This window comes from Danio aesculapii, chromosome 20, assembly GCF_903798145.1.
Source record: "Danio aesculapii chromosome 20, fDanAes4.1, whole genome shotgun sequence".
In the NCBI taxonomy this organism is placed as follows: Eukaryota; Metazoa; Chordata; class Actinopteri; order Cypriniformes; family Danionidae; genus Danio; species Danio aesculapii.
This window is the reverse complement of record NC_079454.1, coordinates 6,929,326-6,956,825: the sequence shown is the minus strand read 5'-3', so window position 1 is coordinate 6,956,825 and position 27,500 is coordinate 6,929,326. Positions and strand designations below refer to the sequence as shown.

The 27,500-nt window shown below is 35.3% G+C and overlaps 2 protein-coding genes across 5 annotated transcripts in view; one reads left to right on the top strand and one right to left on the bottom strand.

Annotated features, from left to right (window-relative positions):
* The window catches only part of suco (SUN domain containing ossification factor), a 105,951-nt gene extending 97,256 nt beyond the window's left edge, over positions 1-8,695 (bottom strand). For all 4 annotated transcript variants that reach the window (XM_056481298.1, XM_056481299.1, XM_056481300.1 and 1 more), the window contains exon 1: positions 8,407-8,695. In XM_056481298.1, the coding sequence (XP_056337273.1) occupies positions 8,407-8,459 (53 nt within the window). In that variant the 5' untranslated portion in view covers positions 8,460-8,695. The remainder of the gene's footprint in view (positions 1-8,406) is intronic.
* A 3,096-nt stretch (positions 8,696-11,791) lies between these two features.
* Positions 11,792-27,500, top strand: part of tmed5 (transmembrane p24 trafficking protein 5) — a 17,871-nt gene continuing 2,162 nt past the window's right edge. The window contains exons 1-3 of the mRNA XM_056445410.1: positions 11,792-12,204; positions 18,866-18,963; positions 19,061-19,241. Of these exons, the coding sequence (XP_056301385.1) occupies positions 12,025-12,204; positions 18,866-18,963; positions 19,061-19,241 (459 nt within the window). The 5' untranslated portion in view covers positions 11,792-12,024. The remainder of the gene's footprint in view (positions 12,205-18,865; positions 18,964-19,060; positions 19,242-27,500) is intronic.

The window sequence follows — 27,500 nt, the reverse complement described above, 5'->3', positions numbered from 1 at the left end:
AGATGATTTTTTAAATCGCAAGCAGCTACACTGGCACATCCCACCTAAAAGCTGGGTTTGATTTGATGTCTTTGTTTTTTTGTTTTGCACCCAGCTGCCTTAAGCGGAATTATGTTTTGTTCCATCTCAAGGCCAAGTGAGAAGTTGAACCCAATAGCCGCGTTTCCACTATCGCGCCTAAAGCGAGTGAGCCAGGGCGAGCCAAGGCCAGTCGCGTTTCCACTATCACTTCTGGGGCGTAATCGGGCCAAAGCGGGGATTCCTTGGGGCCAGCGTCCGGCCTTTTTCGGCCCGCCGAATACCTTGGGCCAAGGAGGGCTAACTGGGGCTTCGGGGCGGGGTTACGTACAAAGGCGGAGTTTTCCTGTCAGGTAAAGAGGAGACGTCGTTCTCGTCGCTCGGCTGCTCTTTTGCGCCTTGCAGCCAAAATCTGTGTTCGAAGTAAATGCCGCCGAACTCGAATGTCCTTATCCAGGGATCGCTGTCTGGCCTTACACCAACAGACCACAAACAGTAAAAAAGCAATCGCTTCGGTGTTCTCCATCTTCCAGCTCTCGTAGTGATGCCAGGTTGTGTTTGTGGTTATAATTTGAGTTTTTTGTTCCCGCTGAAGTGGGCGGGTTGTGTGACGGGTTGTGTGACGTTTGATTCGGGGGACGTTCTGCGGGCGGTGTTTGCGTGACGCGCTGTGAGCAACTAGCCCGACAGTGGAAACGCGACATGATTTCGGCCTCATTTCTCAACCTCCTGGGCTATTGGCCCGGCCTGGCCCGATTAAAGCCCTGGCTCGCACTGGCCCGATAGTGGAAATGTGGCTAATGACTGAGAGGTGACGTTTCCATGGCAACCTAGAGCCCACCCACATGACTGAGAAAGGGTGATGGGCCGTTCGGAGTGGGAGATGCTTAGCAGGTCAAATGTTAACCGTCTCTAGCAACTAGTAATGAACTAGCTAATTAGTGCAGCGGATCATTCTTCACCGTGAAAGACTGATCTTAAGACTGATCAAACAAAAACTTTTCACACTTACATATGTACAAGTTTCAGAACTCCCGACTTTTTAAATGCAATATTATTCTCAACCTATTTGAAATGCACATATCTGAAATTGGTAAACTAGTGATGTCAGAATTCTCCTAAGACACGCCCCTCATCATGTGTCATCGCTGTATGCAAAAAAGATGTCCAGATAAGCTTGTCTGTCCACCAATCACAAGAGCACTGTTCCTGGTGGATAAAGAGGTGGAGTAAGACACCAAGCTTTTTCTGTGCTTGTAAAAAAAAACAATTGTACTTCCTAAAGCCTTCCTAAAGATCTGAGCTTTTTAAATGGCAGGAGAATATTTTTAAAGATATGTGCTACGTCAGTAGACGCATATGGTTTGTATTTTTCCTCCCATTCTTGCTTTCTCGCTCTCTCTCCCTCTCCATGTCATTTTCATTAGGTCAGCCTACTCCGACAGCTGATTGGTCAGGAGACCGGTCTATCATCATCGGGCGATGTGGTGTGGCAACATAAAAGGGACGGCAGGAAGAGAGGAGGAGACTCTGGATTACTCAATCAGCTGGATTTGGTTATTGACGATTTGACATGATCAAGGATCGTTTCATTCTTCAAAACAGGTCTTTTTTTAAGCAAGGGTAATGCTGAAAGTATGAACAAAATGCTGATATTTTTTTACAGTAGTAGTTATATACACATGGAAAATAGTAAAATAGTAAAAAATACAAATAATATATATATTTATAGTTTCAGTTTAAAGTTCCACAACCTGTTCTTGGGAAATATAAGGAAAGCATGACTGCTTAAATTCACCATCTATAGAGCACACCTTAAGTTCAAGCAAAATACTACATTTTTAAAGTGTTGTAAAGTTATTATCGCTTTAAAGAGCCCATATTATACATAAAATAGGGTCATATTTAGGTTGTAAGGGTCTCCAACAACAGTCTAATATGCATGCAAGGTCAAAAAACACTTTGATGGTCTTATAATCTGCATTTATTTTTACCTAATTATCCCAGCGACTCCCATATGAATCGTTCAGTGATTCATTTGTTCCCAAACCCCTCCTAAACGCGAAGCTAATCTGCGCTGATTGGACCGATGACAGCCTGCTGCGATTGGTCGACATGGACAAGGCTTCAGCGCGAGGCAGAGTGAAATGCCCAGCTGCTAATCAACAATATAAAAGTAGTCACAGTGCATACACGCTTCATAGTGGATTTTGGCTGCCAGTGGATGAATGTAAATACAGACGATGGACTAGAAAATACTGACTTAGCTGGATATTTCACTTCACTTAGAGCTGTGTGACACACTATAAGGAAGAGCATTTTCAAAAACCCATAATATGGGCTCTTTAAAAAATGCATAATATTTCAGAGAAAGCTGCAGGAGGCGTGGAGGAAGACAATCACAACAGCAAGGAAGGAAATAGACAGGAGGTGGAAAAACAAGAATAGAGAAGAGAGAGAAAAGCAAGCAGGGAGAGGAGAAGAACCTCAGACTGTGGGTCTGACAGTGGGCCAAAGCAGCGCCATGTCCTGCCCATAACTGCAGGCTGTGTGTTTCTCACACTGTTTTAACTTTAAACTCTTTATTCACTCTAAACACAGCCATTTTAAAGTGCCTGTCTACGGTAAAAACACATTCTATGAAATGCTCTAGTTAGATAAACTGTTGAAAAAGTAAGTAGTTGCAACTAGATTTCACGAGAAGTGATTTTTTTTTTCAGCGCCCCAAAATATGAACCACCCACCCTGCTCTGGGGTGTAAACAGATCCGTTTACAAATGAATGAGATTGCATTTATTACTCAAAACGTAAAACGTACATTATGCAAAAATGGAAACCAGTTAGGTACCACAAAATTGTCTTAGTTACCAATATATATATATATATATATATATATATATATATATATATATATATATATATATATATATATATATATATATATATATATATATATATATATATATATATATTCGGGCTGCACAATATATCGTTTCAGCATCGATTTTGCAATGTAATCGATCGCAAGTCACATCGCAAGACATGCCAATGTTAACTCCATTGTGTCAATGTTGAGTATTATAATCTAGAATTTGCATGTGATTAGAGGCCTATGACTGTATGAGGATTTTAAAAGCAATACGCCATAAGAAATTGTACCGTTAGTAACGTTAATAACGAAATACTGTTAGACTTGGAAAATGATAAAACACTGTTTATTTTAACTGTAACTTTCTTTATTGTATTTATCTGTGCTTTTACTTTGATAATTAGATTCTATTCAGACACGCACAACAACAACAGAATCATCCCAATCCCAACAGTTATACATTCTTTCCAAATGGATATTCAAGTCATGTGGTGAAATTGTATTTGTATTGCAACAGAATAACAGAATAACAGAATATCGCAATGTTAGATTTTCACGATTTTCAAATATCATGCAGCCTTAATATATATGCAGCACAGGTAAACATTTCAAAGTCGTCCTTTTTTTAACGAATCAAAAAACACTAAAAAGCTGAAAAACACCAGTCACCGAGAGGCCTCTGTGGTCAGACAACCTAGCAGAAAAATAAACCCACTGTTTAGATTTTAGATTAGATTAGATTCAATTTATTGTCATCACACATGTACAAGTACAAGGCAACGAAATGCAGACTGTGCTCATCTTCTCACAACTGCATACACAATCATTCAAATAGGAAATCACATGACGCGCTGTTCAAATACAGCAAATCTGATTGGGAAATTCATTGGAAATTTAACCTATCTGTCTTCTGAGCAAGTGATGCAAGTTTTCCATGTAAACATTAGCAGTAAAATGCCAATTAAACACATGGAACTGTTTTTTTTTTCACATGAGTTAGGCTATTTGCTTTCCAAAAATAAAAAAGTAACTGAATAGTCAAAGTATTTTTATAATTATGCATCCAAACAAGAGCTTTATTCTGGTTCCCAGTAACTGAAACCCTACATGCGGAAAGATGACAGCCGAAGTGCAACATTAGGCATGGGTTCTCTATTATTTGGCCTCTTGTACGGTCACTGTATATGGATAATATTTATCTCATGGTACATTAATGCAACAGGAACATTGCCTAAGAATGACAGCATTTTTATAGAATCCCCATTCACACGGATTCACCTTCAATGAAGACGACTGAAAATGCTGCATTGTTTGCTGTTTGTAGTGTACACTGAGACAACAACGTGTTCATTTTTGCAAAACCTGTCTCCAGAAGTTTTGCATTCTCAGGCCCCTAAAACACCTTTGTGGTGTAAATGAACAACTAAAACTCCCTACAATTAGCTAAATGAATGGCTGTCCTTAATTCTTAACGCACGTTACTGTTATTCCATTAACAGTACTGTACTTTAAATGTTTCTTAGACAGATTTTCTTGTGATATTGTCACTCCCTTTTTTCACACTGCAGTCAATTCCACTGCAATAAAATGAATATTCTACACAACTGTTTCTTGCTGAATATGGTATGCATGAAAACAGAAAACTAACCCTGTTTACATGTGGCTTTACAATGTTTACAACCTATCAGAATGTACAAGCTTGAAAGGGTTCCAGAGAACACGGTCCGATGAACTTTGGTTCTGACCACATTCCCAAGCAAATCAAAGCACATAGGCTGATCATTGCTATGTGGGTTTCCCAGTAGGATGTGCACAAATTAACATTAAGGTGAAGACCAAGGCTATTAAACATCTTCTGTAAACAGCATATTGAAATTAGACTAAAACTTAAACATGAACACAAATGGCTTTTAATTGGTTTATTTCATTGGAAAATATGTAAACTCAAAAAATAAGACATTAGCTGTTTGTTCAAACTACTTATTTACATTGAGCTAAAACGGCACAATTTTTGAGTTTTTTGGGGGACAACTTAATTGCTTTATGTGCAATTGACTTGCATTCATAAAAACTAATAAGTTAACGCAATTAATTTTGGCAAAATAAAAATCGATTGTGTGAAACCCAGCATTTTTTACAGTGTTTTGGATCATCAGTGGAATGGCGGGGTGGTGACGTGCCATTGGCGGCCATGTTAAAGCACATTGTGTCCGAAAGCTAAGGCAGCTGAACTGTCATCAAACAAGAAAGAGCTTTGCTGATAACTAAGAGAATATTTGCTCAATACAATATTAACGTCTCACTAGAAATGCCACAAAAACTGGGAAATATTGGTAAGAAACGTTCATTTACACACAAATTAACACCATGTTAGTTTTTAGCTCAACTGTCAGAAATGGAAAGCAGAGGATTGTGGGATACCAAAGGCAGTGAAGGACACATTTGTGTTGGGGCAACATGAAGGAATTAAGTTAACTTGGATTGAGCATAAAACAATTAAGCTGTCCCCATAAAAACCTCAAGAATTGTGTCATTTCAGCTTATATTAAATAAGTAGTTTAAATAAACAGCAAACATATTTTTTCTGAGTGTACACTGCCTTCAAAGCTAAATCAAAAGAAGGTACCTCCCGAAACAAGAGGTGAAAAATAGTTTGTATTCGGACATGTCTTGATGCTAGGGCTGCACAATATATTGTTTCAGCATCGATATCGCAAATGTGCGCATAAGCAATAGTCACATTGCATATATGCAATGTCCAGTCTGAATTATAGTTGACCAGAATCACAGTATTTATATGGAAATTATATGATTTATGCAAAAAAGACATTTCTTACTTAAAAATTTTGTCTTGTTTCTAGTCCAAATATCTACATTTCAAAGCAAAAATACGATTATTTCACGTACCCCACTGGCAGATAATTTCCTTAAAAATAAACACTATTCTATTAAAATATATTTCACTTATTTCTTTTGACGGTGAAAAATAAAATAATTTTACTTGGTCTAAGAATTATTTTGACATTTGGACTAGAAACAAGACAAAACAAAGTATGAAAAGCTTTTCTTTGCATTGTGATTATTCAATTTCTGTAGCAGAGTACAGTTCGACTCCTCAGAAAAACATCAAATAGAGCTATTCAAACCATCTTATGAAACTGTATTCATATCACAGTATTTAACAGCAAATAAAATATCGCAATATCAGATGTTTCAAATATCGCGCAGCCCTTCTTGATGCCTTCCTACCACGCAATGAAAATCTTTCGGACGCAGCCAAAAAAATCTAATAGTAGGCTGAAGTGTAAAGAAGCAAGCAAAGCGTGCCAAATAAAAAAAACACAAGGTATTTATAAGCTGTGAGTTTTTGCATACTTGGAGCAATTCTTATGCAACTCGCTGAATTTGATTTATTATTATTTCATACTGGCATTATACGTAATGGGAAACATCCCATCAATACCTTTAGGTTACTTTGCTGGAACCACAAGTGATCAGCTCACATTTAGGACATCAACTGCTGTGATAATAAAACTAGCTCTCTAATCAGCCGTTATGAAAATTGCAGTCCGATGGCACATCAGGCCGTTATTAAAATCATCAATCTGACAGGGCGGCCGACAGGCACAGGGTGTAATTGTGTTCTTGTGTCTCATACCAGGTACTGAGACCTGCGTCAGCACCCCTGTGTGCTTAGTCAACACATGACCAACCCTAATCCACCACCTGTCTACGGTGCATGCCACATCAGCCTGGCAAGGATAGCAAGTGCAGAAAAGGCTGAGTTTATCAAAGATATACACACACTCAAATGTTCCCAAAATATCATACCCTGAAGAGTTTGGCTCTGTGGTCAGGGCAAATTTAGGCTTTAGCAGCCCTGCTTACTGGACGGTAGCCTGTTACGTTTAACTCTTGTACATCACTATAAAAAAAGTAAAATAGTTGCACAGAGGACAAAAAATGTCAGAAAAGATTTCATATTTAAAGAATTCTTTAAGACTTTTACTGACAGATTTGTATACCTGCATCAGTCCTGATTATGGCAAAAAACAAAACCATTCACATATTTACAATTTCCCTTAGTATATAAATGCATACAAACAAAATGAAACCAAAATTAATTACATAATTTCAATTAGTTTTGCCTTTCAAAAGCAAAAACAGAAAAAATATCAATTATTTATTAAAAACATTTTTTTAAATGTGTCAAAACCTTACAAATTTTGAATAATATATCATTTGTAATTTAAGATTAGCCAAAAAGAGAACACCTCATTATAATAATAAAATAAATAACTGTTGACATTTTAATCATCAACACTTTTACTGACAAAGATTTATATACCTGTATCAGTCCTGATGATAGCAACACATTTCCTTAGTATATATACACCCAAAATAAAACAAACATTCACATAATTTCAATGAATTTTGACTGCTCAAAAGCAGAAACAGGAAAAAATATATATTTATTATTTGCTCCAAAAACCAACATGAAAAACATTTTTGTAAATATGTAAAAAAAAAATGTGCCAAAACATTAAAAGTGATGTATAGAAAAATATATATTACATAATGATTAAAAATATAATATATAATTTAAGCTTTGCCAAAAAAGAATTTAAAATGCACTGGGAATAAATATTGCCATTTTAACGAGTTTCATTTGGGACATATCTGTCCTGAAGGTCCTGAGGACTTTTGTCTGTTTTGTTTTTTTTTGTACCAAGTGCAAAATAAATTTATGAATCAAAAAATAAATAAATAAATAAAAAAATAAAAAAAAATCACAGTAAAATACAACAACGTTGATAAAAATAAACATTTTTACCAAAGATAATTCTAATGTAATAAAAAAGCCAAAATGATCATAAAACAAACTAGATGAAACTCTCCATAAGGATGCATAACAGTTAATCAAAAGTAAGCCAACGTTCTGAAATAGTTACTGTGAATATTTCCCTACATGTTGAGCTTGACAGAGAATATTTGTCCATAATTCATAACCATTATTTATGCAAAAAAAAATAAGAGCTGGCCACAAAATGAATCCATATCAGCTGATTCCCCTTGTGGCCAGCTTTTAATTTAAAAATAAAAAACTACATTAATGCATTAATCACTGAATAATGTTGATTTCTTGCATACAGCTTAACAATGCATGGTGGGCTTTCTTTTTTCTGTACATTGCGTTCCCTTAATCCACACATATAGTGGACAGCTGGTGGTCCAGTGCTGTTTCAACAGGCTGACAGCACATTTCATTAGTTGTTAGTATCAACCCCACAATGATAAGTGAATGAAAACAGTACTTGACTCATATAATTTGATGTCTTAAGGCACAAAGCGTATAAACACACATCCCACCTCTTTAGCGACTGAACTAACGTTAGCATCTAGCATCAATGCTATCAAGAAAAAAATAGAGTTAAGAATGACGTCGTTGTCAAAGTATTAATGTTTTACAGCTTAGATACATTATAACTGTGTTGTATTAAAACAATGAATTGACTTACCAGCACAGGAGAGCTAAAACGGAGCACAGCAACAACACGCGCAGCTTCTTCATTATCTTCCCGCGGGGACCAACATCCTCGCTTTTTTATCTATTCTCATCCAATACTGACGACAGAGAGCAAGACTAGCTAATAATGCTAATTGTTCGCAACTGTATTAAGATAAAGGGGGTGTGTTTCGCGGTACAGAACAGACACTTGGGCTAGTTTTCTGCGTTTAAACCCCCCGTTGAGAAGCGCTGTCCGCCTGACTGCTTCCCGTCTGCGTTTGCTCCGTGCTGCTGTTGATCCAGCGCTCACCGCTCCTACTGCCTCGCCCTCGGCCAATAGAAATCGAGTATTACGTTGACCCCGCCCACTCGTCGGGGTCTGGATGAGTTGGAAGTTTTGTCATCAGACGCGTCAGCTCGAATGATAAGAGGTTTGAAAGACTTCCAGATCATTCGCTTGGGAAAATAGCTTAGCAACTTCGTTATATTTAACCGTTTAAATGTTTTAATGACTTTGGAGTTTGAAATGTGACTGATATCTAAAAACAACTAAAACTATAAGAGCAGTTTGATGTCTTTATAAACATTTTAATTAGCAAAAACAGCCTAGGCTAACTTTCTGAGAATTGTTATTAGCTTTGTTTTGTAACAGCTTTAATTTAAGATGAACTGAAAATATTTAGTTAGTGGTTTGTGCGCCACCTATAGAAAGTTTCAGAAGCAACACCTTTGGCCATTCCCTAAAAGAAACATTTGTCGTCATTCATTCGTTCATTCATTTTCTTTTCGGCTTAGTCCCTTTATTAATCTGGGGTCGCCAAAGTGAAATGAACCGCCAACTTATCCAGCACGTTTTTACGCAGCGGATGCCCTTCCAGCTGCAACCCAGTACTGGGAAATACATATATACACTCATCCACACACAATTTACTACAGTCTATTTAGTTCATTCAATTCACCTTTAGCGCATGCGTTTGGACTGTGGGGGAAACCGGAGCACACCCACAAGAACATGGGGAGAGCATGCAAACTCCACACAGAAATGGCAACTGGCCTGGCCAGGACTCGAACCAATGGCCTTCTTGCTATGAGGCGACAGTGCTACCACTGAGCCACAGTGTCGTTCTTGTCATCATTTACTCACCCTTTATTATTATTTTTTTCGTTTGTTATAAATAAAAGAAAATATTACGGACAAACCATCGACTTACATATTTGTTTTTCGTACTATGGAAGTCAATGGTTACCAGTTTCAAACATTCTTCAAAATATCTTCTTTTGCATTTGACAGAAGAAAGAAACTCATACAGATTTTGAACCACTTGAGTGTAAGTAAATAGTATAAATTTTCATTTTTGAGCTGTTGAACTGTCTATTTGTTTATTTTGAAGTACACAAAGCATAAAGAATTATTTTTTCCGAATTGCTTAACAGTTTCACTTTAAAAGTTTGCTGTATGTAAATGATGTTATATCTTCATCTGAAAATCAACTTATATTAAAACCTGTTTGGTGCATTTATCGCCTCATGGATTGATGCACTTAGCAAGTCAACTGCTGTCACATAATGACAAATAGCAATGTCTTATTGTGAACAAACCATTTAATGAGTTAAATATATATATTTTTAATGTTAAAACCATAGACTTCAAAAGGACAGACAATGCATCTCCATCCAACTGTGAACTGTGAAGTCAAAATGTCCTAAGTATGGCTGATGATGTCATTTAGAGCCAGAGTTTGCACAGCCAAAACATCTCAGTTAATTAGGGACTCTGGGTTTTGCTTACAAAAGTAGCTATTTTTATTAACTTTTTTTCTTTTTTTTTTTTTTTTTTTTTAACTCTTTTACAAAAAAGGCTTTAAAAATAAATGAAATTTGTCAAATATATAATGTTCTATAATTCTTTATTGTGTGATGTATATACCCCTTCTGTTTGTTTTTTATTATTTTTATTATATATATATATATATATATATATATATATATATATATATATATATATATATATATATATATATATATATATATATATATATATATATATACATACATACATACATACATACATACATACATACATACAGAGAGAGAGAGAGAGAGAGAGAGACGACGTGGTGGAACCCCGATGAATAAAGGGACTAAGCTGAAAAGAAAATGAATGTATATATATATATATATATATATATATATATATATATATATATATATATATATATATATATATATATATATATATATATATATATATATTTTTTTTTTTTTTTTTTTTTTTTTTTTATGTACTGTGATAGTATGTTTTCAGTTTTCGTGTAATAAAAAAGTCTCAGTTATGGCTGTCATCATATTTTGAATGATGAGGCCATTATTACATTATATGGAACTCAAGCCAGTGAAGACATTTAGTATTCAGGTGCTCTACAAAAAAGGCCATGACAACAAATGTTTTATGTAACTTTATTTTAGTAAGTTATTCAGGTTTCAAATAATTCTTTAAGTTAGTCAGTTTGATCGATGTACTTTAAGTTGAGATGACTAGAAAAGTTCTTTGATTCAACTAAAAAATAAGGGCAGCAAGAATTTTCTTTTTTTGCTGTATATAGTTTAAAAAGCAGTTTCATTCATTTATTCATTTTCTTTTCAGCTTAGTCCCTTTGAATGAACCGCCAACTTATCCAGCATATGTTTTACGCAGCGGATGCTCTTCCAGCTGCAACCCATCACTGAAAAACACCCATACACACTCATTCACACACAAACACTACAGACAATTTAGCCTACCCAATTTACCTATTCCGCATGTCTTTGCACTTGTAGGGGAAACCGGAGCACCCACGCCAACACGGAGAGAACATGCAAACTCCACGCAGAAATACTGGCCCAGCCGAGACTCAAACCAGCGACCTTCTTGCTGTGAGATGTCAGTGCTAACCACTGAACCACCGTGTCGTCATATTACATTAATATACAAATAAAAAAACACATATTCTCATACATATGAAAAGTTCTGAATGTTTTTTAATCAGTTGCTGCGCTGTGTTGCACATTTGTATCCTGAAAAATACATTGATTTGTTCAGTAAGTTGGTGTAAAATGTTTGACAAATTCTGAGATTTTTACTTTGTTTTAAAGCCTTTATTGTTTTATATTTACGCATATAAAATATCTTATTCTCTGGAAATAAAATATTCTTTGGATTGAAGAAATACGGTCCAATTTACATCCTTTACTGGATTTAATCATGGTAAGGAGCACTGAACTACATTCTTCCAGAAAGACTTCATTTCCCACAATGCATTATTTCAGGACGTCGCGTTAAATGCCAGCGGACGACGCTGTACATGTGCAGCCTATAAATATTTAATGTACTCTCATAAAACAAGTGTTCTATAAATGTATATTTACTCTCAGCCAATTATCTAAAAAAAAGCTGAATTATCAGTGATGGGACGTTCACCTTTAAAATATAAAACCTTTAAATAACATTGGATCGGTTTTGAGGCGGGGTCCTCAAGTTATGGCATTCAACTAGTCCGGTGAGCTGAGCTGAGCTGTCCCGAGCAGCTGCTCAAGTTTACACAAGAGTAACTTTCATCGCTTATCGGTAAAGCTTTGGCCGTCTGGAGCAATGCGGTGGAGTATGGAGGTGCTGAGAGTGTGTGTGGCGTATTTGTCGGTGTGTGTGTCTGTGGTCAGCGCTTTCTCTCAGTCTCTGGACAGCGACTTTACGTTCACTCTGGCCGCGGGACGCAGAGAGTGTTTCTTCCAGACGATGAAGAAAGACGCTTCACTGGAGATCGAGTACCAGGTACAGCAGGACACTTCACTCTCATTCAGCCTCTGTGTGTGCCAGGCACTGATTATGATGATGTTACACAGCACATACACTTGCTATTATATTGATAAATTATAAATAGATATGAGGCAGTGTGAGTTTATGTACCAGAAATGTTTCCCAGACATGTTTATTATAAGAATGATTGATGGCATTTGAAAAAGCTGTTTAATTGTAGTAGTGCAGTCCCAAAATACAGTTTATTCGTTATTATATTTATATGTGAATACTTAATACTTTGTCATTGTCCTTCAAACGACGAGTTATTTATAATCATAGTCAGAAATGGGGTTTTGAAGCATTTAAAACCTAATGCAATTAATATGGTCATTTATTATGTAAAATATTTTAAATAGTACAGGTAAACATAGTATATATAAATAAATAAACACACACACACACACACACACACACACACACACACATATCTATATATATATATATGTGTGTATGTATGTATGTATGTATGTATATATATATATATATATGTATGTGTGTGTATGTATATGTGTGTATGTATATGTATGTGTGTGTATATATATGTATGTGTGTGTATATGTGTGTATATATATATATATATATATATATATATATATATATATATATATATATATATATATATATATATATATATATATATATATATATATATATATATATATTAGGCATGTGCCGGTATCACATTTTCATGCTGCGATTAATTGATTGAGCTTTTATCACGGTATACGGTATTATCACGATATTGTAATTTTACTAGAGAAACAGGTAAAAAAACACAAAAAACTTCAATAACAAAACTTTAATAACTTTTTAATTAACTAAACGTACTTTAAACATTTAAATACAAATAAATATAAATAAAACAATACACAATATAAAAGTAAACTTGAGCAATTATATCAAAGTGAATGTGCAAAAGGGAAACCGTCTTCGTAATCCCTTTGCATTTTTTTGGAACCCAAAATATTTCCAAACTTCTGACTTTAACCTTTTTGAAGGGGGATAAATTGTCGGCAGCGTTCCTCCTTCCGCCATGCTTCTTCTTCGTGTGAGCAGGGCTGGACTGGGGCAAAAAATCGGCCCTGGCATTTTGGGCCAGAGCGGCCCACTAAATTTAATCAAAATGCTATCTATCTATGCATGTCCAATATTTTTATCAACTCATATTCTATAAAACACAAAAGCCATATATATGAAATAAATAAATCAATTCAAACTTTAATCTCAATTTAATTTCTGTATGCTGTCCATAAAGATATTTGTTGAGTTCTAAAAAAATACACTATCCATTTATTTATTTTTCTTCGCATAAGTCCCTTATTTATCAGGGGTTGCCACAGTGGAATGAACTGCCAACTATTCCAGCATGTTTTATGCAGCAGATGCCTTTCCAGCCACAACCCAATATTGGAAACCACCCATACACACTCATTCACACACACTCATACACTACAGTCAATTTAGCTTATTCAATAATAAACATAACAAAAACTGCCTGCTAATGCATGGGTTAATCTTCAAAGGGAACAGTGTTACATTTTAACCTCTTTCACCTCATCCTGCTTGCTGTTTCACTATCTAAACAATGAAAACATAATATAAGTCAAATTTGTTTCATTTTGATATTATGATTAACAGACACCAAACAGCCTCGTGTAGCTGCATATTTTTATGAGCATCATCTTCACACTGCATATTTATAACAAAACAGGGCATATATATAACTGTCTCCTTTCATTTCCATTGAAAAGAATGAACTTTACCCTGTCTCTTTTGCAGAATATCAGTTTTATTAACCAATAATGGCCATTATAACAGTATAACGTACATTAAATTTAAACGATAAAGGTAAGCAATCAGTCAATGTGCAGAATCAGTGTATGTGGTTACATAAATTAATATATTAGCTTTGCACTCAGCCAAAACAGTTAACTGAGAACAAGTGATTCAAAAGACATAAGAATTGTTAGATAGAGACAACAAGATGAATTTAATATTACGTTTAATAACTATAGTGAGATGAGATCACCCAGCAGATGAACTGTCTGACATGCACTATACTCTGACCTGGGGTTTATGCTCACCCGCTGAACTAGTGGCTGCAGCTCTGGGCAGAGAGTGTGTGGTCACGTGATTTGCGTTTTTAGCCGTGTACTAGAATGAACAGAGAACTTTTCAGAATCGCTAAATGAAACGCCGGTGTATTTCCCGCGATTTCTCTGCGCCTCCCTTGCGTTTCTTCTCTCTGACTCTCGACTATTTTGACAAATACACACAGACAACGCACGCTCACACGGAGTCCAAAATAGGAGTTTGTGATTGGGCCAGCCCAATGTCAATACTGAAAAGAGCCAATGGGCTGCAGCGTGTCACAGGGACCGGCCTGGTCTGTCTGTGCGGGAAAAAAAGCATCTACTTTCAGAGAGTCACAGATCACAGCAGCGTCAATCAATAAGGCAGAAAAAAACGATAGGCTGCTAAGCCTTTTATGGGCCGATCAGATCATAAGACGATGATCAGCCCGGCCCAAAAAGTACGTCGGCCCACCGGTAAAGTGCCCAGTCTGCCAGATGGCCTGCGTGTGAGGATTATAGTGCGGTGGCAGCGGCGGCGCGCACTGCGCACACAGGGCTTCTACATGTGGGGATTGTTTACATCAGAGTGCGCATCAGTTCTGCGCAGCATATACGCAGTGTTTCTTCAAGCGGTTGATGGAAAATAAGCTAAGGCGCGTTCTAAGAATATAAATTCGGATCTATTATTTTTCACGGTATTTTGAAGTGCCCGCGATAACAATATCGTGCATATTCATTACCGTGATTTATCGCATTACCGAATACCGGCACAAGCCTAATATATATATATATATATATATATATATATATATATATATATATATATATATAATGTGTGTGTGTGGTGTGTATATATATATATATATATATATATATATATATATATATATATATATATATATATATATATATATATATATATATATATATATATATATTTGTGTGTGTGTGTGTGTATGTATGTATGTGTATATATATATATAATATAAAAAAATATGCATTTATTTATTTATTTGTACTTAATTGTAACTTTATTTGTTTTTATTTGTAACAGAGAGAGGGGGACATTGAATCTCTTTTTAAAGATATACAGTTGAAGACTATTAGACTGAAATTTTCCAATATTTCCAATATAAAGGGATTTATAAAAGCATCAACGTATTTTCATATGATATATATATATATATATATATATATATATATATATATATATATATATATATATATATATATATATATATATATATATATATAGTTTTTATTCTGGAGAAAGTCTTATTTCTTTAAGTGTGTCTGTAATAAAAGCAGTAAAAAAGGTTTTAAAGTTTAAAACAAACCAGTAATAAATCACTGTTGTCTAATCATGATTTGCCTAATAGTTAGGCCTTTATATTTAAGCTGAATACTAGTTTCTTGCAAAATTGCCAGTAAAACATAACCATCATCATGGCAGACATAAATGAGAAAAAAAGTTAAATTAAAAGTAGATTTTCACAGGAGCGTAAATAATTTAATTTTCAACTAAATGTTGAAGGATTGCGAAACAAACTGTCCATTTTGCTCTTTTAGACATGATTTTATGCAATACAGTATAGCTCATTGAAAATGATTCAAGTTGTGACAGAGTTTAGAGAAGTGGCACAATGAAGCTAAAGGTCAGTTTTGAAGAAGAGAAACTACCCAGAGGACAGTACTTGTGTAGACCTAAATGAAATCTGTTATTTGTCCAATAGCAAGCTCAAATAGGGCCTGATTTATTCGATTTTGATTCACAAGCTTTCTATTCGATTCTCGATTTGATTGATTCACAAGATTTTGATTTGATTCGATTCTTGATTCAATTTCATTTTAATTCTCAAGCTTTTGATTCTTGATTTCAATTCAATTTCGAATCACAAGCTTTCGATTCATTCATTCGTTCGTTCATTCATTTTCTTTTCGGCTTAGTCCCTCAGGGGTCCCCACAGTAGAATGAACTGCAAACCTATCCAGCATGTTTTACGCAGCGTTGCCCTTCCACCTGAAACCCAGCACTGGGAAACAGCCATACACACTCATTCACACACATACACTACGGACAATTTAGTTTTTTCAGTTCTTCATTACCACATGTTTTTGGACTTGTGGGAAAACTGGTGCACCCGGAGGACACCCACGCAAACACGGGGAGAACATGCAAACTCCACATAGAAACAACAACTGACCCAGCCAGGGGCTCTAACCAGTGACAATTCTTGCTGTGAGGCGACAGGGCTAACCACTGAGCCACCGTGTCGTCGCTTTTGATTCTCGATTTTAATTCATTTTTGATTCACATGCATTTGATTCTATTTTGATTTGAAAGCTTTTGATTTGATTCAATTCTTGATTCGATTCGATTTCGATTCACAAGCTTTTAATTCGATTTTCATTCACAAGCTTTCAATTTGATTCTATTCTTGATTCAATTCAATTTCAGTTCTCCAGCTTTTGATTTGATTCTTGATTTTGTTTGAATTTCGATTTACAAGCATTTGTTTCGATTCTGATTCTCAAGCTTTTGATTTGATTAAATTTTTTGATTCAGTTTGATTTCAATTCACAAGCTATCGATTCGATTTCAAATCAGAAGCTTTTGATTCTTGATATCAATTCGATTTTGATTCACAAGCACTTGATTCATATTTGATTCACCAGCTGTCAAATCTCTATTTCAATTAAATTTTGATTCACAAGCTTTCGATGTTTGATTTCGATTCACAAGCATTTGATTCGATTTTCATTCACAAGCTTTCGATTTGATTCGATTCTTGATTCAATTTTGTTTTAAATTTACAAGCTTTCAATTCTATTTGAATTCAGAAGCTTTCGATTCTCGATTTTGATTCACAAGCTTTCAATTCTTCATTTAATTCGATTTCGATTCACAAGCATTTGATTCGATTTTCATTCACAAGCTTTCGATTTGATTCGATTCTTGGTTCAATTTTGTTTAAATTTACAAGCTTTAAATTCTATTTGAATTCAGAAGCTTTCGATTCTCGATTTCGATTCACAAGCATTTTAAATCGATTTAAATTCTCAAGCTTTCGATTCTTGATTTAATTCGATTTCGATTCACAAGCTTTCGATTCTCGATTTAAGTTAAATTTTGAATAACAAGTATTTGTTTTGTTTTCAATTCTCAAGCTTTTGATTTGATTTGTGATTTGATTCGATTTCAATTGACAAGCTTTTGATTTGATTCTAGATTTCCGTTCAATTTCAATTAACAAGCATTTTATTTGATTTTGAATCACAAGCTTTTAATTCTTGATTTCAGTTAAATTTCGATTCACAAGCATTTGATTCGATTTTCATTCACAAGCTTTCAATTTGATTCTATTCTTGATTGAATTCGATTTCAATTCTCCAGCTTTTGATTTGATTCTTGATTTTGTTTGAATTTCGATTTACAAGCATTTGTTTCGATTCTGATTCTCAAGCCTTTGATTTGATTCAATTCTTGATTCAGTTTGAACTCAATTCACAAGCTATCGATTCAGTTTCGATTCAGAAGCTTTTAATTCTCGATTTCAATTAAAATTTTGATTCACAAGCTTTCGATGTTTGATTTCGATTCACAAGCATTTGATTCGATTTTCATTCACAAGCTTACAATTTGATTCGATTCTTGGTTCAATTTTGTTTAAATTTACAAGCTTTCAATTCTATTTGATTTCAGAAGCTTTCGATTCTCGATTTAGATTCAAAAGCATTTTAAATCGATTTTAATTCACAAGCTTTCGATTCTTGATTTAATTCGATTTTGATTCACAAGCTTTCGATTCTCGATTTCAGTTAAATTTTGAATAACAAGTATTCGTTTTGTTTTCAATTCTCAAGCTTTTGATTTGATTCGTGATTTGATTCGATTTCAATTGACAAGCTTTTGATTTGATTCTAGATTTCAGTTCAATTTCAATTAACAAGCATTTTATTTGATTTTGAATCACAAGCTTTTAATTCTTGATTTCAGTTAAATTTAGATTCACAAGCATTTGATTCGATTTTCATTCACAAGCTTTCAATTTGATTCTATTCTTGATTCAATTCGATTTAAATTCTCCAGCTTTTGATTTGATTCTAGATTTCAGTTCAATTTCAATTAACAAGCATTTTATTTGATTTTGATTCACAAGCTTTTAATTTGACTTGATTCTTGATTCAATAAATGCAATTAAATTGAATTTATACAGTATTGAAGTTTCCAAAACTGAATAGGGTGAACATCATTTTACAAATATCTACAATATTTCACCTCAGCATGGCAAATCCCTAGAGATGCACCATTTTTTTTGGTGTATATATGCTGATATGCTGATTTTATTTATAAGGACTATAATAAGAATTAATAAAAGAATGAAATGTCTCAATTTGAAATGTCAACACTAACTAATACCTTTTCATTTCAAGTCCAAGTCCAAATATAAGTGTATAATAATTTATTTATTATATTTTAATTTAATATTATAGCCCTAATCTCAAACCTGATGGTCAGAATCAGGGCAGACCCCTTATTAATGGATATCTATGTGCAGGTTCTGGATGGAGCGAGTCTAGACGTGGACTTCCAGTTAAACTCACCCAGTGGCCACATCATAGCCTCTGACTACAGAAAATCTGACGGGGTTCATACGTGAGTTTTACCCATAACACAGTTTAGTCATAGTCATGAGCTTTCTACTCCTCAAATGATAATGCCATGTGCTTTCTCTGTGACCTTTTGACTTCAGAGTGGAAACAGAGGAGGGAGACTACATGTTCTGTTTTGATAACACGTTCAGTGCGGTTTCGGAGAAAGTCATCTTCTTTGAGCTGATTTTGGACAATATGGGTGAGGATGAGGAATCGGAGGACTGGAAAGCGTATGTGCAGGGAGCAGATCTTCTGGACATGAAGCTGGAGGATATTATGGTAAGGTCACAGACTTGGGAGTTGAGTTCAATTCATCTTTATTTCTATAGCACTTTTACAATGTAGATTGCGTCACAGTAGCTTAGCATAGAAGATTATAATAAATTGAAACTGTGTCAGTCTAGTTTTCAGAGTTCAGTTTAGTTCAGTTCAGTGTAGGCTTGTGCCGGTATTCGGTAATGCGATAAATCACGGTAATGAATATGCACGATATTGTTATCGCGGGCACTTAAAATACCGTGAAAAATAATAGATCCGAATTTATATTCTTAGAACGCGCCTTAGCTTATTTTCCATCAACCGCTTGAAGAAACACTGCGTATATGCTGCGCAGAACTGATGCGCACTCTGATGTAAACAATCCCCACATGTAGAAGCACTGTGTGCACGCAGTGTGCGCCGCCGCTGCCACCGCTCTCTAATCCTCACACGAAGAAGAAGCATGGCGGAAGGAGGAACGCTGCCGACAATTTATCCCCCTTCACAAAAAAAAGTCAGAGGTTTGGAAATATTTTGGGTTCCAAAAAAATGCAGAGGGATTGCTGATCGAAGACGGTTTCCCTTTGCACATTCACTTTGATATAATTGCTCAAGTTTACTTTTATATTGTGTATTGTTTTATTTATATTTATTTGTATTTAAATGTTTGAAGTACTTTTAGTTAATTAAAAAGTTATTAAAGTTACTAAGTTGACGAAACTGAAGTTTTTTTGTGTTTTTTTACCTGTTTCTCTAGTAAAATTACAATATCGTGATAATACCGTATATCGTGATAAAAGCTCAATCAATTAATCGCAGCATGAAAATGTGATACCGGCACATGCCTAGTTCAGTGTGGTTTCATTTTCATTGCTGAAAGTTCAAACACTGAAGAGCAATCCATCGATGCGCAGCTCTACAGTCCCAATGTGTTTGCTCGACAATGACTACATTTACATGTGCACAAATAATGTGAATATTTCCGATAATCAGAGTGGGGCTTAATTACAATATGATGGTTTTATGTCAGGAGTTTTACCGCCGTTATTCGCACGCCTCACTTCACAGCACAAACAATGAAGTTAGACGGATAGTTCACCCAAAAATGAAAAAGTACTCACTGTTCATTCAGCCTCAAGTAATTGCAAACATTTATGAGTTTCTTTCTTCCATTAAACACAAAAGAGGATACTCTGTAGTAGGGGTGGGCGGTACACCGGTGTCATAGTCATCACCGGTGTGACATTGCGCCACGACATGGATTTTCTAATACCGTAATAAATCAATTATGCGCCTTGAACGGCTGCATTTACATCAATAATAGCTAATTACATAATAATAATTCTAAATAATAAGGCATTCAATTTTCTTCAAACGTTCAGTTGTGGTCTGAATACCTGTCCTTATACTACAGGGCTCGAAATTGCAACCATTTTGGTCGCACGAGCGCCCGAAATTTAATCTATGCGCCCTCATAATATATTTGGGAGCATTTGTGTGTCTGAAAATAATGGTTGTAGTGCAATCTGATTTGATTTTCTCTAAAAACTTGCTGAATCGCTCTACCCTGCTGCTGTATTGGTTCATATTAGCTGTCAATCACTCAACGCTTCCCGCTGTCAGATAACAGGGAGCTTTTGTTACTACAGGAAATGCAAACGGCTGAAGAGTGAAAAGTGCACAGGTTTGCAAACCTCACCTAAAGTTATAATAATAATAATGGTGCAGATGACAGCGATCATAACATGAGGTAAATGTTGATCCGCCAGCTGAGATCAATCGAGTGTTTTCGGAGAAGGTGCCCGAATCTCGATGCGTTGCATTCACCGCGTGTTCAGGGCAAATGTCCGCTAAATATAAAATCTAACACTGTAGACATCATCGCCAAAGAAACTCACCTTTACTAAGTTTACACTGAAACTACAGCTCATAACAAAGAGCGGAATTGCGCTGGTGGTCATCGCGAGAATCCTGCTCTGTCTGCTTATAAATTGGTGCGGCTGACTCGCCTGCTTTATTCCACCAACACAGAGAAATGAAGATCAGCTCATAACGAGACTGAGCATTTACAATGACCCAAACCAAAACTTTTAAAGAGTGATAGAAGTGAGACTTTCTTTTGTCCGTTCTTCCTTGAGATGTATATTATTTTGCTATTGAAAGTAATACCATGATATTATACCGTCACCGTTCAAAAGATGAAAAATACCGTGATATTAATTTTAGGTCATATCACCCACCCCTACTCTGTAGAATGCTGAAAACCTGTAACCATGGACTTCCATAGCAGGAAAAACAAATACCATGAAAATCAATGGTTACAGGTTTCCGGAATTCTTCAGAATTTCCTCTTTTGTGTTTAACAGAAGAAAGAAACTTGAAAAGGTTTGAAACGAGTAAAGGATGAGCAAAATAATGTTCAGTTTTAGTGAAACTATCTCTTTAAACTAGCTATTACTGACCACTGCTTTAATTTATTCCCATCTAATGCAAAACACACTTGTATGGTTGTATTCCAAAATGTGATGTCAATGCCAGCTGGGTTTGTCTGCGCTTCCATCCCTTTCTGTCGAGGGAACATTTCAGAATGTCACGGATATCATTCGTAAAGCTGTGCGAACTTGTTTGAGTCCAGAAGAGTTTTCTGTTTGTGCGCCTTCGAAAGGGGCCCTCACGCACACATGCACCCTCACGCACACATGCAACCTCACGCACACATGCACACTTTGTTCAGGAAGGAAATAAAGCAGTTAAGATGTTTACATGCATGAATACTAACATCAAATTTTTTCAGAAATGTAATTTTTCCATACATAATAACAACAGAACATTTAGAAAAGAGGTCCTGAGTGATTATAAAAATACACAAAGATGAAAATTTCTAATTAAGCGTACACTACCATTCAAAGCTTCTGGGTTAATATATATATTATTATTTTTATAATAATAAATAATTCATCATACATTTTATTTGTGTAGGACTTTTCCAACATACATGCAACTCAAAGCACTTCACAAACAACAAACAACCTGGCATTGTAAAATAAACCAGAGAAATAAATGTATAGACAAATAAAGCAGAATAAACAACATATATATATATATATATATATATATATATATATATATATATATATATATATATATATATATATATACAAATATATACATGTGCACGCATATATGCATATATCTACACAATTACACACACAATAGTCCTTGCATATGCATATACATGCACACACTGTACATGCATACATACATACACCCACACAATATACATATATACATAAAATGCATACACTTCATACACTGTTATATTCATATGCAGTTTTAAAAAGGTCTTAACATGCTTTTTAAAAACATGAATGTTGGGGGATTGTTTCACTTCATTTGGGTGAGAATTTCAAAATCTTGGTGACTAAAAGAGCTGCGGCCAGATCGCATGAGATTTACAGATTGAAATTTTAAAAGTCCAGCGCTATACAGCGTAGCAAGCGGTTTGAATTGCATCTCGATAAGCAGTCAGAAATGTAAGAAGAGGTCAGGTTGTGTAGTGCCTTATAAACTAATAAAAGATTCTTAAAATCTATCCTTTGGTGCATTGGTAACCAGAGTTAATTTATATAAATTAATGAAATCGATCTAAAAATAAATGAAATGAACACTTATAGTAAGGATAATTTGACGAAGACATTAAGAGTTTTACAAAAAAAAAATTCTTTCAACTTTCTATAAGAATCGTTATGGTTTCCACAAAATAATTAAGCAGCACAGCAATTTTAAACATTGATAATCATCCTATAAGCACAAAATCATCATATTAGCATGATTTCTGAAGGATCGTGATGACACTGAAGACTGGAATAACGATGCTGAAAATGTAGCCTTGCCGTCAGTGGAATAAATTACATTTTAAAATAAAATAGGAAACAGTTACTGTAATATTATTTCGCAACATCACCATGTTTTACATCCTTGTGGTGAAAAAGAGATTCCTTAAATATAATCGTAGTCTCCCAAACATTGAAATAATGATGTAATGGACCATTTTAATGTGGTGATGTCACTGGTTCACTAACCTGTCCTGCTTGTTGTCAAACTATTTAACTTTACATAATTGTAAAAAAGGCTAATTCAATCATAACTTAATTGTTAAAACAGATATCATAACATTATTTATTAATATGTGAAACTTATTGGATTCTTGGAAGCTTTGGAAATTAAAAATATAAAATAGGAAATGCGTCAGGACCATTGTTATTGTTCACATCCCTTAAAATGGTCTATGCAGCTATTAATAACCACTGAACTGTCAGGTGTCATGGAGAATACCAGACACACAAAGAAATCCTTTTTTTAAATGTGAAAATTATGGAGTATATTGCCTATAGAATTGTTTTAAATTCTGTTCATTGCTATAAACGTCATCTAGAAGTTGATTTTTGTGAGAGGGATCTTTGTGAAATGGTTTTTGAGAAATGCTAAGCAGTAATCAGGAATAGCAGGAAGTACAAATAATGGGAAATCATTGGTCCGAAGGTGTGGTAGGTCTTACTGTGGGTATGGAATGTGGGTTAGCAAGAATTGAACCATCCATTTATGAATGAACGTCATGCAGACAGTGAATATATCAGTGTTGAACTAGGGCTGGGCGATTAATCCAAAGCAGTCTTCACAGGCATTTTGTGAGTAAAGCCAGTTATATTAAACCTCTAGCATGTGCTTTCAGTTGGAGCAGCATTTACTACACAGAGTCCCTGTTCACTGACAAGCTACGCAACGTCATGTTCTAAATGGAAATTGATTTAATTGGATGATAATGAAATCAGTAATAATTCTGTGATTATGACAGTAATTTGCGTACACTGAAAAAAATTATTCAAAAAAGATTTTTTGGATTTATTAAATTTTTTAAAGTTAAGTGGTTGTAAACCAAATTATTTGGGCTGAATTTAAAGAAACAAATTAAGTTGAACATTACTAAATTTAGGCAGCACGGTGGCGCTGTGGGTAGTACAATCACCTCACAGCAAGAAGGTCGCTGGTTTGGGCCCTGGCTGGATCAGTTGGCATTTCTGTGTGGAGTTTGCATGTTCTCCCTGTTTTGGCGTGGGTTTCCTCTGGGTGCTCCGGTTTCCCCCACAAGTCCAAAGACATGCGGTACAGGTGAATTGAATAAGCTAAATTGGCTGTAGAGTATGTGTGTTTCCCAGTGATGGGTTGTGTTCATTCCACTGTGGCAATCCCAGATTAATAAAGGGACTAAGCCGAAAAGAAATTGAATGAATGACTGAATTACCAAAATTTTATTTGCTTAAATTCAACCCATAAAAATTGTTTGCAACAATTTTGCAAAAATCATTTTTAGGGTTTAGTTTTTAGTCTGGAGCCTCTTTCACACTGCATGCGTAAGTAGAGTGAAGGAGCACTTTTTTTTTGTTTGTTTTTTTGCCGCCCATGTTAATAGATTACTGCTTCTAAACGGACTTAGACTTCTGATTTATTTGCCTATGAGTAAATGACTAGGCAAAACAAATGGCCAGCCTACTTTCGCTTCAAACTAGCATGGTAGCACGCGCAATATTTCTGCTGCCGACTGTTTTTATCATTAATCAAACAACCAAAGGAGAAAATTACTCACTGCTCTTGACTGAAGGACTTTTGTAGCTAAAGTTTTTTTCTTACAGTAAAGATGCTTCAAGCATAGTTTTTCATATTTTTATTCTATTGTATTTATTTTATTTCCCTTTTCTTATTTACAGGGAGGAAAAAAACTGTGTATATATATATATATATATAGTATGCTCTAAGATGAGTAGAATTGAATAATACTATAAATTTCAACATATTGTAAATGGCTGCCACATTCTAATGGGAAGAATAAGAAAAATTCAGCTTTAGTCAGTGAAAATCAGGGAAAGGTCTAGGACATTTGGCTTAAAATGGGAACACACTGTGTAGAAAATTCAGATTGTGAAAATACACAATGTTTTAACGCTAAACTCACTTCATAACTTCAGCCGAGTGTTTGAAATAAATTCTTCTGTGAGATGATTCTGTAATTGTGTGTGTATTAGTCACGTTGAGTCAATAAAAGCAGTGGATTCTGTTTATAATGCAATGCGATGAGGATTTCTAGTTTCTTCATCATGGGTGTATGGAGTTTCTGCATGAGAGCGCCACCTGGGGTTTAATATGAAGATGTCTTTATTATTACTTTGATTCGTTAATGTTGCATTTGTTCAGTGTCTGTTCAAATAATTCTTTTTTGTTTATTACTAAGAGCTTATCAAAATAGTTAGTTTCTTTCGTTGTGTTCTGCTTAAACTCTGTTTATTTAGAGTTACTGAAACTAAATATCTAAACTTAATACAAATGTGTTTTAAGAGTTCCCACTTAGATGTGCTTAGCATCTATAGCAGGTTTGGCATGCTGTCCCGGGAGAGAACCCTGAGCTCGGAGATACTCAGCCCAAGGCTCCCGCCTGGTCAAGAAGCATATAAGGGGATCCGAGATCAGGTTGGTCTCGAGAGCCCCCCCCCTTAGAAAAAGGGAGGAAAAGGAGGAGGTGGGGTGGAAGGGGGGATTCTTCCAAAACGAAGATAGAGCAGTAGGGAGAAAGTGATCTATTTATAGTAAGCTTGGATCACTCTGATTGGATTATTACTGATTACAGATGAGAAGTCAGTCATGCTCAATCATATCACATGCTCATCTCGAAATTAGCTTGTGGAACTTCACTTACAAAAAAACTGAGCTAAAACTCAAACAAAACCATGAATGAAATAAAAGGTGAAATGAAATCAAAATAAAAACTCATTTAAAAATGTTCAACTATAATAATCTTGCAGCTAAGCCGACATTTTGCTTGAACCAAACCGGTTCAGATAAGCTAACTAGTCATGCCAACTAAACCCCCAGCATGCAGTGCAGCACAGGTGGTGTCAGCGTGACCCTGAGAGCTTGCGAAATGGCATAACTCTGACTGCAGTACACAAGCCGGTATTAACAAACACAAGTAACGCTGTACCTTCTATGTTAACACAGCCTTGCAGGAAGCAACAGGAAGTTATCAAATTAAATTCACATCTGTGCAGGAAATGGTTTTCTGGTGTTGGGTCAAAGTGTTTGAGCTGACTTTGTTTACCTGCCATTGTTTCAAAGTGGAGATTTGAGTCAATTCCGGAGCAGTTCTTAGACGCGTGTTTGTGGGACTCTTTATGTCTTTGCTTTTGATGATGTTTTTTCTTCTTCTTTTAATCCTGCAGACATAATAAAATGATTAGATTTGTTTTAAAACAATTTTTTGTTTTATTTTTCTTCTCTTTGACCTTCAAAAACACAGAGACTTTAAAGGAGCCATGGGAACTGTTGCGAAAGTTTGAGTTTTATTCAGATTAGTGTTTTTGTCAGTAATAGCTTCGAGAATTAGCTTGACTCTTAACTCTTTACTAGACTCTTTTGGGGTCTGTATGCAAAGTATATTTGGATAGCTGTAAGTTAATTTATAAATAGTCTCATTATTTATACTGTACACTGCTTTCCTTTGTAAAATACACTAGTCAGCATTTGAAGGGGATCATAAAAGGTTTTCAAAATGGTCCTGAGACAATTGATCCACTTCACATGTCTACTGTACAGTTAGTTACTACATGATCAATAATGATCTACCTTATGCCCCATTTTACATGGGGCGTGAATGTCAACGCTTGATGGAGGACACGTCTGAAGTTGAAGCTGACGCAATCGTAATAGCAGGATCAGCCAATGAAATTAGAGCGCTAATGACTACTGTCTGAGGGTTGTTGCTAGATCGGATATGGTATCCGGAAGTTAATGAGAATTATTTCTATAATTTATTAAACTTCCCATTTACTGTATTTTATTAGCGTCTATCTCCACACTAACTCTAAACCCAACCGCCACAGTAATGTAGACAGTAGTTGTGCAGAGTATTATTTATGTTATCTATTAAATTACCCAATAAATTGCAACATGCTAATTCATACTGAATTCATGCTAATGAACACCTTACCAACCACCTAGCAACACCTTAGCAACCACTCAGAACACACTAGCAACACCTTAACAACGACCTAGAACACCTTAGCTACCGCCTATTAGCATCTTAGCGACCACTCAGAACACCATAGCAATCGCCTAGCAACAACTTAGCCACTACCTAGCAACACCTTAGCAACCGCCTAACAACCACTCAGAACACCCTAGCAACACCTTAGGACACCTTAGCAACCACCTAGCAATGCCTTAGCAGCC